Source organism: Parus major, chromosome 5 (genome assembly GCF_001522545.3).
Source record: "Parus major isolate Abel chromosome 5, Parus_major1.1, whole genome shotgun sequence".
Lineage (NCBI taxonomy): Eukaryota > Metazoa > Chordata > Aves > Passeriformes > Paridae > Parus > Parus major.
In genome coordinates this window covers 37701634-37718124 of record NC_031774.1, presented here as the reverse complement: position 1 = coordinate 37718124, position 16491 = coordinate 37701634, and the positions used below count along the sequence as shown (strand labels likewise).

Sequence of the window (16491 nt, the reverse complement as noted above, 5' to 3'; positions counted from 1 at the left end):
AATGGACACTGAAATCAAAGCTTTGTTGAGAAAACTGTGTAGAAGTACTTGGCCCTTTCTATAAAAATTGTAGAAGAAAAACATTACTCTTTCCAGTGGCATATAGATCTGTATTACATTTTCTGAAGTTGGAAGGGTTTTAGAGCATTGTTTAGTGTTTGTATTTCAGGTGTTGTCCAGTAGTGACCAGTAATGTGGTCATTTGAAGCCTTGCTATGGCTAATCAGACACGTGTTTGCCTTTACAAAGCTGTGTTGAGATTTGCCTTTGCATCTCTTTGGAGTAATGGAGAACACACGTACCTTTTAAAGGCAGCAAAGTTACTCCTCTAACCTGGTATCACTTAACTGATAGATGAAATGTTCATACCTGCATTTAAATTTTTTAACAGCTCTATTCTGAAGAAGCTCAGCAAAGGTTGATAGATCGCAGTAATATCACTGGACACGAGAATTGCTTTCTGACAAGAGGTCAAGAGAGGATATACATTTTTGTAGTAGAAGTTAAACTGAGTTGAAAAACTGGACACATGTTAAGCAGGCACATACTTCACACTTAAATCGGCCAAACCACATTCTTAGTTTTCCCTGGACTGAGGCTGCATACTGGGGCCTTAATATAATTATCATATAATATATGATTTCTTGTGAAATGTCTTCTAGTCATTAGTTTATATTCCTCATCAGTTTGTCCGTTGTTTCTCTATAAGCTGTTTTGAAGGAAAACATTTAAGGCTTCATTCAAAACTAATGAAAACCAGATTTCTTCTGTTGATGTCTTAGGCTATGAGTGACTATTCATACTTAAAATCACACAAATAGCTCTATCATCTCTGACAATACAAAATTATTCGTTGTGGTGCCATTTTTTGAATGATTTTTCCAGTTTAGATAAGGCCCAACAAAGTCCATAGATTGTGGGGGGTTGCTCTCACTTAGGAAATAGAGATTACAAAGGTTTCAGAAATAAACCATCACCTTATTAAACCATCAATCTTTTTACTATTACTGGTTTCTGCAGATTCTTTCACCAGCTAAGTGCCTTATACACAGGAAGATGTAGACAGAAAACACAAGTAGTGCTTAAATTTGCCTATTGCTTTCACAGTCGGCACATCCTGGCTGATCTTGTTAAGATCTCGTGTATTGCACAATCCTTCACACAAAGTACTGCGTGATCTTTCAAATAGCTGTCCCTTTTATGATCATTTCTGTCATCTTATGTTGTGCTCAGAGCTTGTATCTAGGCAGCCAAAGCAAAGCTTCAGTGACAGAATTGTACCAGCCACAGCACTGGCAGAGCGGCCAGCAGAGCTGTTCCTGCTCTGGCAGGGTTTGTGGATAGGCTTTTCACACAGAAGAACGCTGGAGACATTTCTAAAGGACAATAAAAATACATAATGTTTGCAAGCCCTTAACCATGAGGAAAGGCTGGTAGCCTCAAGGAGCTGCCAGTTGTATCTGGGACCTCGGAAACACAGGGGTGTGACAGGCCCTGGAGGCTGGGCTGGAAGACAGGCAGCGCTTGCTGTGGACATGCAGCAGGTGGGGAGGACTCCAGCCTGGAGCCTCAATCCACACGTTCCCCCTGTTGGGAAACATGAATTCAAGTGTTCTCAGTATTTTCATCCATGAAGTGAAACGGAACTTGCACATTCATGAGGTTTCTCTGAATGGTTTTTAGCATGGCGTGAAAAAGTTTTGGTTTTCACTAATTTTTGGCAGTGTTGTTTAGAACTCCACACACACAGTCATTGATGGAATTAGATTATTAAAATATTTACGGTTTGAACTTAGTTTCTGCTGAATTTCTTGGGAAAACATGAAATTATTCATATGTAAGTACTATGACTAGTTATTTTTGGGGTTTTTTTGCAATATTACCAGGGTAGATCTGCATGAAAATGTTAAATGGATTAATGGACCTGCTTCTGGTTGTTATTTTTTTCATTAATATTTTTAAAACTACATGTAAAGAAAAATTTCCTTCTGATTTTATAGCTACTGTATATTTGTCCCATGCACAGAATGGAAGAATTAATGGAAGATTAAAAAAAAAATCAGAAGAGTTCTTCATTAGTAGCTGAAAAATATAGCCTTGATGTCTAAATATTAAATAAATAAAAATAGATTTACTGTACTGCATTCTTTTCCCCACTGATATTTTTTATTAAATTATACGCTGCTCAGCTTGAATATAAAAGCAAAGAAGAAGGGGAAGTCATCTATAAACGGAATAGGACATACAGGAAAGACAAAATTCTTCTGATTAGTGTACTTTTCTCTGGTCCAAGAGTAAGAGATTCTCACATTCAGAGAACTGGCTGAAAATATCAGTGAAGCACCTAAGCTGTTTTGTCATGTTTAAGACTTCATGGTTTTTGTATTCAATAATGCATTTCATTCAGGGAAAATATTTGTTAAAAACTGTAAGTTCAGAGTAAGCTATGGATGGTAAGTTCTCATCATCGAGGCTGAAAAGTTTAGACCAAGTGTTTTATGAGGATTTAGGTAAATTGCTTTTAGCAAATCTAAGAGGAGGCTGGTGATAATTTTATTTGGTCCAGTTTGATCAGAACAGCCAATGTGTTCCATCTAAATTTTGCTGTAAATTGCTAAGTCTGTTCTTCTAGCTGTAACTTTTGTCATGAATGTACCCTTATTCAGATGTGGGCAGTTGATCCTTTCTCATCTGCTGGTGGTGGTTCCTCCTTTTGCCCTACTATTTTTCATGACAATTTCTGAGGTATTTTTCTCAGAAATAAAGTACAAATCAGGTAGCAAGAGGACAGAACAGACCTAGATTGCAATAAGGCAGAGATCAGGTGTGGAATGGACACATTTATGAGGTGCATTGTTTGATAAACACATTTGTAAATATGAGAAATCATCAGTTTCTGTTTGGTAATTTTTTATTTTACCATCATAGCTGATAGTTGATGTTCTAACCGATATAGAAATCAAGAAAAGAAAAACTTTCAGGGCATCTTTACGATTATTTCCATCATTACTATTCTTCTTTTTTTTTTTTTTTCGTATTAAAAAGCCCAGCAAATTCATCCAGAATACAAAGGGATGAATAAACTTAACAAGCATCATCAACTCCAACAAAATTAAATTCATTGTGGTGAAATTTGAAATAATTTTTTGTAATGCTTTGCTACCTATGATTCTGGTTTATTTCTGTAAAGTAAATATGAACTGTAAGAAAATTCAACTACAAAAATCTAGCTACCATAGATTTGAGACAAATCTATGGCCACTATGAAGAATGACTGGAATAAGTTCTGGTCTTAAACTGTTCTTTATGTTACTACTTTATTATGTTCTTACATGCTTTTCACAGTTAAATAATCATTATTGCAATACTAGAACAATCAAAATATGACCTCTGCAGTAGCAAAACTTGGATCTTTTGGTTAAAATAATTGGGCTTTTTTTGGTTTGAAAAGTAATATTCAGCTCTTTAACAACTCCTATGATTTACTGCTAAAATAAGTGACAGAATTATACTCTCACCGTAGTTCTTATCCTGTAAGTAACATAAGCAACTCAAAGAACTTGAATCAAAAAGTGAAATAAATTATATTATTGAGGACCATTTTCCATTCCAAAGTTTTGCATAAAATTTAAGCATCAGTAGATATCACTCATAGTAACACCGGAATAAATGCTTAACCTAACAAATCAAAATATTTTAAAAATATAATTCAGGGGTTTTTTTATTATGAGCATGTGAATAAGAACTGTTAAATAAAGTATATTTATATAAAACTTCAGGCTACATTTTTTATCAACATATGAGGGTGAGGTAAATACAGGTAGGAGTGTCTGGAATCATGGGAATTACTGAAAGTGCAAAAAAGCTATACGTGTTTTCAGTTTTCCAAAGACCGTACATTTATTTAAAAGTCATTTTAGATTTAATGTCGCACAGATATTTTAATTTGTTGTGTTGTTGTAATTGCAATTGTCTTCTTTATAGCATCTATATACATCAGCTTCTAAGCTTATTTGCTTTGGTAGTGCACAAGCCCCAACCATGAATGGAAATGTTAGGAGCTGTATCCAAACCGAGTAGAATGTATGATAAAATCCTACTGAGATGTGCAGAGAAGGGAAATGCAGCTAAGGCTGCCACTCCTTGGCAAGCACTGCAGCCTGGTATAAAGCTTGGTTCTCTGACTCAGTGTTTTTCTTTCCCTCTGAACTCTGGGGTTGAGAAACTAGTCAGCAAAGCTGCATAAAAACAGCAAGAAATTCTGGAATTTATGCAAGAGAGTATAGTCTGTGCAAACCCAGTGGCAAGAATTTGATGAGTCTAGAGTGCTCCATATCACATTGTGTTTGTCCTGCATAACTGGGACTTAAATGCTCATTATGTGCCTCAATCTAGATATGAAAATACTGATTTCTTCCTTTAAGATTTTAAGGTGACTGAAACAAGGTCAATATGAATTAGAAATCTTTCTCCATATCGGTAAATAAAACAAGGAGGATTTTTAGGTAACATTGTGGTAAACAGCCTTTAAACACTGGAAAATGTAGTAGCAGACATCCACAAGACAACTTTGATGAGATATTCAGCAAACACGAACAAAAAATTTAGCAAATTATAGAGGGATGTGAGAGATTTATTTTTTTTTTCAGAAAGCACGTGCATCTATTTGCTCTTCTATAAATATTGATTCTATTAAAAAAGATTACCTAGAGGACTTTTGCAGTAGGAATAGGGTCAGAAAAGCATGGTCTGGTCTGAGGATTTTATTGAACTCAGAATGAAATGCTGGCTATTAAAAAACCAACAAGGACTGTGAGGAATTAGGCATTGGAAACAGATGCATATGTTTATGTAGAGTCATTGCTCCACAACATGATGGATCACTTGTTAAATGATAAGTGGTTCGGAGAACTGGTGAAAGAACTCAAGCGTCTTCTACATTGTGGAATTTCAGGCACAGCCCACTGAGACTTATTGATCAAGGACTGTTACAACCATACAAAAAAATGTTCTCTCTCATGCTAGTAAAATAACAATAATTTGGGTTTATTCATTTCACAAGTAGAGGATTTAGTGCTGATTAGTGTGGGTAAGTTGCAATATATTCATGGTTTTAGATCAGCAGTTTTCAATGCCTTTTGAACAGACCCCAAAACCTCAAATAGTTTTACACAGTTCCCACATTTTACAGAGATCCCAACCATGTGTCTTCTGCAGTGAACAGGGAAGGACACCAATGTTCTCTTCTTGAACTTTATCAGGGCATTTTTATATCTAATGAAGCTACTGCAAAGGGACTGTTTGTTCATTCAAAGGGGAAGTGGAAGACCAAGCTCTTTGGACTGCTGCTACAAGCCAGAAAAGGAAAATGGGAAGTCCCTCATGGCATGGGAGATGGATGTGGGAACTGCAAGGAGCCAAGGGGGCAGGCAGTAAATGCCTTGGCTGGTCCCAGGTAGGAAGAGGTAACCTGGGGTGCAAAGTTCCTCCCACAGCTTTGCGAGCATTGCAGGGGTGGGAGAGCTCAGCACCACAACATTCTGCCCAGAAAGCCAAGAAGCAGGAAAATGACAGGGGAGGAAAGTTAGCCTGATGCCCTCTTTTAAAGTGATAAAGCTTGCAGCAAGCACACAACATGTTGGAGTGTCCAGCGACTTCTGAAACTTCTTGGATGCTGGTAGTGAGTAGGAGGTTGTCCATCCCAGCCCTGGAAAAGCATTTCTGCACATATGGCTGTTCAGCATGTCGCTGAGGGCTGCCTGCCATCACACTTCAAAATTATTAGATCAGAAGTTAGTGCTCCAATGGTATTTAGAGGGGAATTTATCTTTTTTAGGTCTAGCAAAAGCTAAAAGGATACAAGGCAGCCATCCAACTTTCAAAAATGCATGAAATTCAGTGGTTTTATAGTGCTTTTAGAAAGGAGCGGATTTGAAGCAGAGAAAGCCATTACATATCCCCCAGTTGTGTTCATTCCTCTAAACAATCATTAGAAACAGGCCAGGTTGGGGTTTTTTTTAAGGGAATGCTTTAGCTCTTCTTTGTTATTAAGACTACTAATAGAAGCTGCTGCTGCTGTCTCCAAGAAAACAAACAAGCATTTTTCAGCTCTTCCTTGAGCTTCTTATAACAAGTGCTGGTTATCAATTAGCTAGTTCATTAAAAAGTTACACATGATTTTATTGAGGCAAGCAATTCTGAATCAAAGAACCCAATTCACAGATCTAGGTTGAAGCACATAATTGGCATGTATTTTAGAATTGCTGTTAAAGCTATAAAATAGATTTACTAGGGAAGGAATGGATCCAAAAGCCCTAAAGGAAGGAATATGTTATTTGTGTGACTCAGTGTTACAAATGAACTCATTTAATACTAAAGTCTTATCTATATTAAAACAAATATCTGAAATAAATGCAAAGCTTCTTTGATTTAACTTTTTTAGCAAGAAGTTATCCTTCATCTGATAAAACATAAATTACCTACAGGATTACTACATTTCTTATGCCATTACTTCCATTATTGCTTCCAAAGACGTATTTTTATTAAATCATTTAAATTTAGTTGAGAAGTTGCCAATGTGTAAGCTGTAAAACAGAATTATATAAATATGTTCACTATGTTGTTGAGATCCACCGTGACTCTGGAATTCAAGCCCCAGTTCAACAAACAGTTTTGTATGCATGATTTAGTGAGGAACCTTACACGCTTGCAAGTAGGACATTGCTGAGCATTTGCAGGGTGAAAGAGAACAAAGTGCGTTTTTCAAAGGATGTTTTAGAAACACTGATACATTTTTGAGTTTACAAGGAGGCCAAATCTCAACACTCAAGGAAAAGAGTTCGAGTTAAGGAAAATTTATTTTAAAAGATGTGGAAAAAGATGTTACTGGTGAGTTTTTCAAGCTTTCTTTAAGAAAAAGACACTTTCGATTTTGAGCTGAGATGTATAAACAATCAAGTCTTAAATATATTAAAATGTGCATAGAAACTATGTTCTGTTATAATTTGGATTGCTTGACTGCCTCAGTGTAAAAGCTTCTGTAGCTGATATTGCTGTTGGACTTTGTGTGATGGCATTGAGGTATTTTTTTCAACTATTAGCCTTCCCAAGGGATCTTTTCAGACAAAATGTTATGCACCAGCTCTTATTTGAGTGTAAGCCTATTGAATAGCATTCTTCTTTCTGCCAACTTGGCAGCAAGTTCTTGTGCTAATAAAAGAGGTTACCCCAGATAGAGATCCCAGATGTGCCTGAACTACTTTTATTAGGACTATGGAGGGACTCAGTGTTTCCTTCTGTTTTCAAAAAAAGGTGTGGGCTTGCCTTCATAATTGCCCAAAGAATTGCATCACTAGAATTTTTTCCCTCAAACTGAACAAAGTTTTAGATGTGTTAGTGCAGAAATACTCATGTTCAGAACAATGAATGCCTTTTGCCACTATACAAATGTTGACTTGACCCTCCTGAATTCTGTGAGAGAGGACAAAATTGCTGTTTAACCTTGAGTTAAAAATACAGTGGTTTGTTATCTCATATAAATGAGATTCAGTATTGTGGGCACGATAAGTAACAATTAATGTTTCTCAGAATAGCAGTATTACCATTGCCATGTGGTGTACTTGACTGTAATGTGAATTATTCCTTGAAACCATTGGTTAGAATAATTATTGTGCCTAGGGATAAAACCCATATAGTGATTGCCTGATGTGGGGCTATTTTAGACTGGAATTGCCAACAGCAATATTATTTTTATTTTTTAGTGCTATTTGATAATTAGCAGTTTAAAAAGAAGTTATGTTGCTGAAAATTAATCTAAATATCTCCATTCTATTTACTTGAATGTGCCAGCTGCAGTTTTGAAACTGAAAGAAATAGGATCCTCTGAAATACTTAGTAAAATAATATAGTTTGTTAAACTCACTGTTGCTATCCATAAATCATAACAATAAAAAGTTTACAATCTTAAATCATAATCTTGATTTTCCTTTCAAGGCCACAAGCTCCATGTTGAAATTTTTATTGTTGTCAAAATGTGAATAGAGAAAATAAGGTTTCAATCAGAATAATTCATTGCTTGCTTTTATTGTTCATCTTATTATTGAATTATGAAAAATGAATGGTGCTCTAATATCGGATCATGTCTCTGCTTGATTTTTGTTGTAATTGTGTCAGATATAAAAAAGAGCAACACATGATAGTATTCCATTTCAGATTTTCAAAAGCAGGGTTTAACTCAAACACTCACATTAGTTTCAGTGGGCTTTGGATCAGGCACAGGGTTAACAGCTTATTTTTCAAACAACTAGAAAGAGGTGTAAATGTCAAAGGTGATAGCTATACTGTGAGTTCCATAAACTACAAAAAAAGTTACTACTAAAGCTCTATTTTTCCTTCGTTTAACAGCTTCTATGAAAACAGCGTTAATAAGTATATCAGGAACAGTATATAATAATGAATCAGAGATGTAAAAAAACCCTTTAAAACTCCTTTTATATAATAATTGGAAAGTTAAAAGTGACTTAAAATCCCTGACTTCTCATGCTGTGATGTAAATTGTATTTTTTTTAGGTTCCAAATTCAAAGAGGGAAAACTGATCCAACCAGTTACAAGAGCCTGGGGGACTGTTTTAGGACTATTTTCCAACGAGAAGGGTAAGAGTATATGTTTTTAAAATTGTCAATTTTATGCAACCTTTCTTAATCACCCATTTTCCAGACATTAGATCCTCTTTATATTCCACTCCTTTTTTTTGCAATTGCAAGAATTTGGCAAATGTAGCCTTACATAACGAGCACAATTTGAAAAGTCTTGATTAGTCTAAATTAGATCCATAAAGCCAATTTTGGTTATTATAATATGTGAAAGACTGCACAGCTGTATGGAGACGGGTGCAAGCCCTGTTTCAGCACTGGAGCAGGATGGCTGCACCAGTCTATTGCTGTGTCTTCACTCGTGTGTCTTGTCCTGGTTTTCCAAACCAGCTCAGGCTGAGCGTGTCACTTGTTTACAAACTCTGATGGAATGGCATTCCTAGTTACCTGTGGCAGACAATGTTTCCAGGACCTGTGTAAGCAAAATCCCACAACTTTTCAGTTTGACAGAATATGGGAAAAAAGAGTTAAGTTCATCAGTTTCTTGAATCGTACTGGCGTCATAAGGTACCACTGCTCTAAGCCTGAGCTCCTCTAAGGGAGTTGGGTTCTGACCCAGAAAGGCATTTAAATATAGGCTTAATTTTATGAGCAGTCCAGTTAAAGCCAGTGACTGTAATGGGATCAATCATATGCTTAAAGTTAAGCCTGTTATCCACAGGAGCTCTTTGGAAGCTAGCCTTTAATCAAGGTAACTCTAATTAGTAAATCCCAGCTTTGAGTAACTGGCAGACTTTCCATAAACTTTTTAATACAATAGCGACCCAATTTTTTTATTTTTTTATTTTTTATCCATATATCACAGAAACAGTTTGGTTGGAAAAGACCTCTGAGATCATCGAGTCCAACCTATACATCATGAGTCCAACCTAAATATTCCTCAAAATGGAACTGCTGTTGTATATAGTGGCGCAGATGCTGGGTGTGGAGGCAGCATAGGTGCAGTGAGACATAGACCTCTTGCATCCACAAGCTGCACTGGAAAAACAGAGGTGAGATTAGCAGGGAAAATTAATAACTAGACCAGTTTTGGTTCTTGCAGTGAGATTTAGCTAAGCTACACTACCTAAGTACATCCACATAGAACCGGATGGTTTGAAATGAGAAATTAGGGACATACAGAGAAGTTTCATTAAGGTGTTGAAAGAGGAAGTTGCCGCAGCTGCCCTTATTAGTTGTAAATCCATTTTGTTGAGAGATTAATGTTGTGGTTTTTCACTACAATAGACATTAAAAAGCTTAAAAGCTAAAAAGATTCCACACAAATGATAATCTGTGGCTTCTGAGGTTTTCTGGGCTGAGTTTATGTTAACTTGTATTGCTTCTGAGAGAAAAGTATTGAAGTATTAATATTAACAATAATGTAGAACTATTTCTAAGTAAAAAGCTAGTTTAAGTCAGTGAAGAGGAAAACAGTATTTATCTCATCCCAATTCACTAGTATTTTTTATATCTGGAAAGAGTCTAAATCAAGACACCTTCCAAGTTAATTGATTATTCATTGTTTCTTTTCCTATGGAACTCTTGTGTCATGACACTGGAACTAAGCCAGATTTTTGATGTTTGTATCAAGTTGTGAATTTGTGAGCAGGAAAAAGATGATTACATGAAGATATTATATATTTAAATCACAATTTAGCAGTAGATTGTGCAAAGTTTCTGTTGGGCAAGAGTTAAAAGGAATAACAAAGTGTTTTACTTGCCTGTTTCAAAAGCAGTCAATAGTGATTTAAACAAAAAAAGCAAATTTCATGAATATCTATTTTTCTCCAGGAAGTTAGGCAAATGCAGAAATTTACATTTAAACAGACAGCGGTAGTAAGCACTAGGAACAAAAAGAGATAAAAAATCTCATATGAACTATAATGTTAATTTTTGGATAAAAATAAGAAAAGAAATCGGTTGATCCTGCAAAACCTGTTTGACTCCATGAGTCTTTCATTCCTGTCTGCACAAGTTGTGTGCTTTTCTGGAGAATGGTTATTACGACAACTGTGAAGGAAGTGAGGGTGGAATGCGAATTATTTTAGTTTGTGGAAACCTTTTATCCTGATAACCCTTTCCTCGAGTGGCCACAAAAATATGCAGAAGACAGCCCCAAGAAAGGGCTTCACATTTAGATACCAAGCAAGCAAAATCAGTTGAAGAGGTGCTCAGACTCGGGTGTTTAAACCTGTGAGGAGGGTAAAAGAAACTCATTTATGCCTCATATTTATTTCATATTGGCAATAAGACACACCCACAATGCCCACAATAAAAATATCTAAGTCTATAAAGAGTTTAGGCATAAACTAAAGTGAAAAGAACTAAACTAAACTAAAAAGGGTTTAGGCATCTTTCTCCAGCACTCTGAATTCCCTTTTGGCATCTGTGATTTTATGTTGAATTTACTAAAAAAAAAAAAGAAAATTCATTTATTTACTAAATAAAGAAAAACAGTGGGAAAAGAAGCGTTACTAATGGTCTGTCCCTGGAAATGTTTACATTTGGGAATATTGCTTATGCTGATTTGTACTTACATTTTTCAGTGGTAGAAGCTAAGGTAAGCCAGAATGTCAAAGCCAAGTTCAGGTGAGACACTTCATCGTGGCTTAATTTATTTACTTTGTTATGTTGAGGTTAAGTATGCAGAATAAGCCTAGGAAGTATTTATTTTTATGAACACGTATGCAAATATTTCATTTGCTGCAGTGGCTCTTACTGAAAATCAACCATATTATATTACTACAGTATCACTGTAGAAATCTGGTGATTTCATGGAAAGCTTCATCACAAATAACAGCCAGAATTCATTAACCACCCCTCTGATTTTGTGGTCATTACAATGAAAAGGACAAAGGAAATAATTGTCTAACCACTAACAGAACACTGTTCATTTCAAAGAATCGGAAAAGTCCTTCATCTTTACAAAACACTTGAAATATTTTAACAAAACAAAACAAACAAAAAACCAAATAAACAAAACAAAACAAAAAAAGGAGAAAGTCCTACAAAAACCCAAACTTTGAGTATCTCTTCAGCTGGAAATAAATTTTCTTCATGGAGAATTAAATTCTTCAAAGAAGGGTCCATCCCTTGAACTCTTTTCTTGTCTTACAAGAAAATGGGAGCCACAAAACATAAAATTTAATTGAGACTCACTGAACAGAGGCTCAGTCGAGCAGAGCATTAAAGGTCACATAACTTTCTTTTAAAGGGAGGCAGAACTATTAACTTCAGGGATTTAGTGAACTTGTTTTGGGAGCATCCAGTCACTACCAATTGCACAGGAGCTGCAGTGGTAGGAGTGCTTTCAGGTGATGAGCAACCTCTGCTCAGCTGGATTTGGTAGAAGCCATCCAGTAAAGGTTCTCTGGTTTCACTTCTGAGATGATGCATGAATTGCCAGATCTTTGACAGTGAGGTAAACCCATTAGGAGAATATCTGTTTATTGGGGAGTGACAGCTTTATAACCAACATAAAAATAATCTGATGCTTATTGGGGAAAATATTTGGATACAGGATTAACTCAAAACTATTAATAGAGAAAACTTTTCATTTTCTGTAGATTCTACAAATAAGATGTGAGATTGTGTTAAATGACTGATTTTTATATCGTCGTGATCTTTACCGCTTTTGTATTCACTTGCATTTTTTTTGATAGTGACTTAAGTTGGAATTTGAAATGTAAGAATAAACCAATGTTCTAGCTGAATGTATATGTTGTATCTATATTAAAGACACATGATGTTGTGTCTCATATTAAGAATGGAAAATTATGCCCATCTGCATTGTCTTAATCTGCAGTTACAGCATTAAAATGATGGATGCTTTTATTTCAAGTCTGTAAACAACTTTGTTCTTATAAACTTGGATTTTCAAGGGCTCATAATTTTAACAGTAAATGTTCTGGGTTATAGTTGGGGTTTTTGGGAGGCACTCAGTCAAGAAACCTGTTACTTTCTCATTCATTTGTTAACTTGCCTGAAATAGGAAGGGTATTAGTGTCCTGGATTCCAGTTTTAAAATTCAACAATTCAATAAATTACAGTTTAAAGTGCTTGTTAGCCTTTCTTAGAACTAGATGGTCCTGGGAAAGTGCAAAACACAATTGTCATTCATTTGAGACTTCATTACATCTGCTGAGTTATTTGATTATTTATGTTTAATTTGCTTTGGGAAGGAGCAATTACCTCCACATTTACACAGTCCAATAGCTTTATAATTATTCCTGTCTTGTTCTCAGCACCACCTTACCACTCTCTTGTACCTATAATTGTCTGTATGACCACACACACCTTTTTCTTTAATAAGCAGCACCCTGACTCATGCATTAATGGGATTAGGTTATAAAGCTGCACAAAACTTGTCAGCTATGGGTGGAGTATGTGGGAGAACAGCCAAGACTAAGCAGGAACTGGATGAGTGCAGAGTCATCAGCAAACATGCAGAAGCTGGAGGGCTCCTGGTTTGTGTGATATCAGCAGCAATCATGCATCAATTAAGGAATTTGCTAACACTCTCCTTTGTCTTGCCTGGTATGTCATGGTAACAAGTGCTTGAGAGACTGCAGCAATGCTCGTGGGGCCTGGCTCTCCCACCTGGCTTCAGAAGACACTGCTGCTGCCAAATGCCAGCAGCTCAGGGAAGGAGACTGCCAGAGCTGGCAGCCATGCAAGCAAGCACCAGTCTCTGGCACTCACCAACACCATCACTGACCATTTCTGCTCCCAATAAGGGTTGCACAAGATAGAAATACTATCCTCCACCTGAAGCCTTCAATGAAATTTCCAGCCAGGAAAGTGTGACATTATCAGTTATGCCAAAAATCCCTTTTCCCAGTGTGCATTTATAAAGGAGAGATTAATCTCCACTTACTGGAGACCTAAATTCTTGTGGTATCGAAAGACCAGACTTTAGAGTCTGCTTTCAGTGCTTTGAGGGAAGCAGAAGTTGTAGATTAAGATGTTATTTCCCCACACACAGCTATCTGCCTCACTTCTTAGTTTCTTCTTAGCACTTCAGACCAGGAGAAGCAGAAGAGAACTTGGACCCATGATTGCTTGCTACATTCAAGAATCTTATTTCTTAATAGAGACTCACCTACACTGACAGTTTCAGCAAGTGTGATCGTGCAAACTGAAGTACAGGTACCTTTTCTGCCTCCACTTCAGGAACAGTAACTTCCACCTGAGCACTGAGGAAAGTCTGCTATCACTTGTACTTCAAGAGAAAAAAATCTGTACATAGATCCATCTCTTTTCTAGTCCAACTGGCCTGTCTCACTCTTACAAACACATAATACTTCTACCAGCCTTGCTAAAGTGAGCCTAAAGATGCTAGAAAAAAGCACTACACCACCAAAATGTCTATCTGTATATGTCCTGATGCATCCCCACTGTTCATAGTATATTGCTAATTTTTCTTCTTTTCATCTGTCATGTTGTAGAATTATTCTGTGGAAAACATTATTATTCTATGTTGGCATCTTCTTGCCATACTATTGTGTTTACTGCAGACTTCAATTATCACATTCCTGGATGAAATAATATAATCCAAAATGTAAAGTCTTAATTGAGTTTTATAAAAAATTGTTGAATGAGAACTCTAATTGAAATTTTAAAGGCCAGTGTAGTGGTTTAAACTGGGCACCTGTGTTAAATCTGCTGCCTTTCATGAATAAAATTATTGTCTTAGGGCTGAATCTTTTAACCCTTTTTCTTGCTTTGCATATCTTTAAAGAAGAAATGTTCCATTATAGAAAAGCTAATATTCGAATATTTTCAGGGAGCGTGACCTTGCAAAATTTAGGTAGGGACATAGCAAGTTCTCATAGTGCCTAATTAAATTTATCAAGTGTTTCATCAGTACATTTATTTTTGAACACAACACTCCTCAGCAAGTGCCCTCATGCCTGTGCAGTTTGGAAGGCAGGATCCACATGGCCATGTGGGAAATTGGTCTCACATATTGCAGTGAAAAGAAAAATGATGTCTTAGCATAGACTAAGTGCCCCACAATCAAAGAATTTCAGAATTTCTTCTGGCTAATTCGCAAGAGTTCCTTCATCATAGTCCATGACATATATATGCAGAGTAACAGATCTTCTTTCCCTGAAACTGTTCTTATGTCAATTACTCTCTTTTCACCCCTTGGTCTACACAGACTATGTGCCATATCTGATCTTACTGTTTTCAGTTTCATTTCATTGTCTCTATTTCATCTGGACTTGTGTCTTAAAGCCATCATTTTTATTCTTACTCTGAATGGGTGCTGAGCCATAAAATTTAAATGATGGTATAGCCTTGAATAAAGTAAAGACTACTTTCAAGATTAAAGGAATGCATAAAATTTGACTGACAGAATTTCCCTGATAATTTACTTTAACATATTGATTTATATTATACTCAAAAGGTTTTAGATCAAATATGGCCACAAAGGAGACATCTTTTGTGTATTTATATGAAGGTGATGTGCATTATGCTTCCTTTTGTGTATAACCAGTTCTTAATCCAGTGCCAACAATTCTAAGTGGTTGGATGCTTTTGCAACACTAGTGAGTCACAAAATAAAGATGATACTTGTTCTTTTAACCAATGGGTCTCAAAACACTTTGCAGAAGAAGGAAGTACCATTATCTCAAATGTACAGATGGGGATATTGATGTGTCAAGTGAGTCAAGTAGAGTCAAGTAGGTCTGGACTGGAGCATGCACACAGCTGGTTCTCACAGAGCAGCCTGATACCATGGTATCTAATAATAACAATAACAATAACAATAACAATAACAATAACAATAACAATAACAATAACAATAACAAATCAAAGCTTCTGAGGAATGCGTTGGACGCAGAATTGCATTGTTTGATACGGATTTCTAATTCAGAAGTTTTCTGAAGGCTTAATCAGCAGCTCATTCTATGAAGCAGCTGTCTGGGGGCAGAGATGGATGTAGTGGTGGGTTTATGCCTGAAGCTGGATATCCTGAGTGCGAGGCTAACTCCCTGTTCCACGGACAGGACTGTCTCCAGAGTCAGCAGTGTTTACTGATGTTACTGTCATGAGGTTTTCATCATCCTATTCAGGCAAGAATTCTCTGCTCCTGACTGGAGGTTCCCTACCCCCATCTTCATATGTTAACACTTGAAAACATGAAAAAATGGCTTTGGAATGTGAAAAACTTTATGTGTGTAGCTGTCTGAAATACTGTGAAGTTATAGTGGTGTAACTAAGGGCAGCATTTGACTACCACATTTTTATTACTGATGGACACATATTTTACTTGCAAAATTTAATCTGGTATATATGGCAACGCAGTAAACAAGAACACTCTTTTAAAGAGAATCACTTCTGAGAATCATGTGCTTTAAAGATGAAACACATGCTTATTTATTTCCCATAGGAACAAAACACAATAAAATCATGTAAATCTTAAAAGCATCTTAGAAGTGAAGGGGCCAGACGTTAACTGGTATTAGTTGTTCTCATTTGCTAAGGCAACTGGTGGTACACTCACATTGGGTGTCTGATCTGCACTTTTTAGAAGTTCAAGTTGCTGTATTTTTTTTCAAGTTTTTAAATAATCATATAGTTTTAGCCTTAAAGATATGATGACTCAAGTGTCTCTGTTTTCAAATACTATAACATAAATAGAACTCACTATAATGTTGATATTTATAGCAGTAGCTCCCTGGAATCAGATGACTGCATCATAAGATGCTTATATGAAGGAAGGAAAAAGATATCCACAAGAATTGTTTGCAATCCATTTTAGTCTATCTACTCAGAAGGTCAATAGAACTAAATTGTTTAATTTTTATTATTTTAACACTCAAGGATATTTGTCATTTCACCACATTA

The 16491-nt window shown here is 36.1% G+C and overlaps 1 protein-coding gene across 1 annotated transcript in view; it reads left to right on the top strand.

Moving 5' to 3' along the window:
- Positions 1 to 16491, top strand: part of SLC25A21 (solute carrier family 25 member 21) — a 235331-nt gene that overhangs the window by 168547 nt on the left and 50293 nt on the right. Inside the window, exon 3 of the mRNA XM_015630253.3 lies at positions 8569 to 8652. Coding sequence (XP_015485739.2) covers positions 8569 to 8652 — 84 coding nt within the window. The remainder of the gene's footprint in view (positions 1 to 8568; positions 8653 to 16491) is intronic.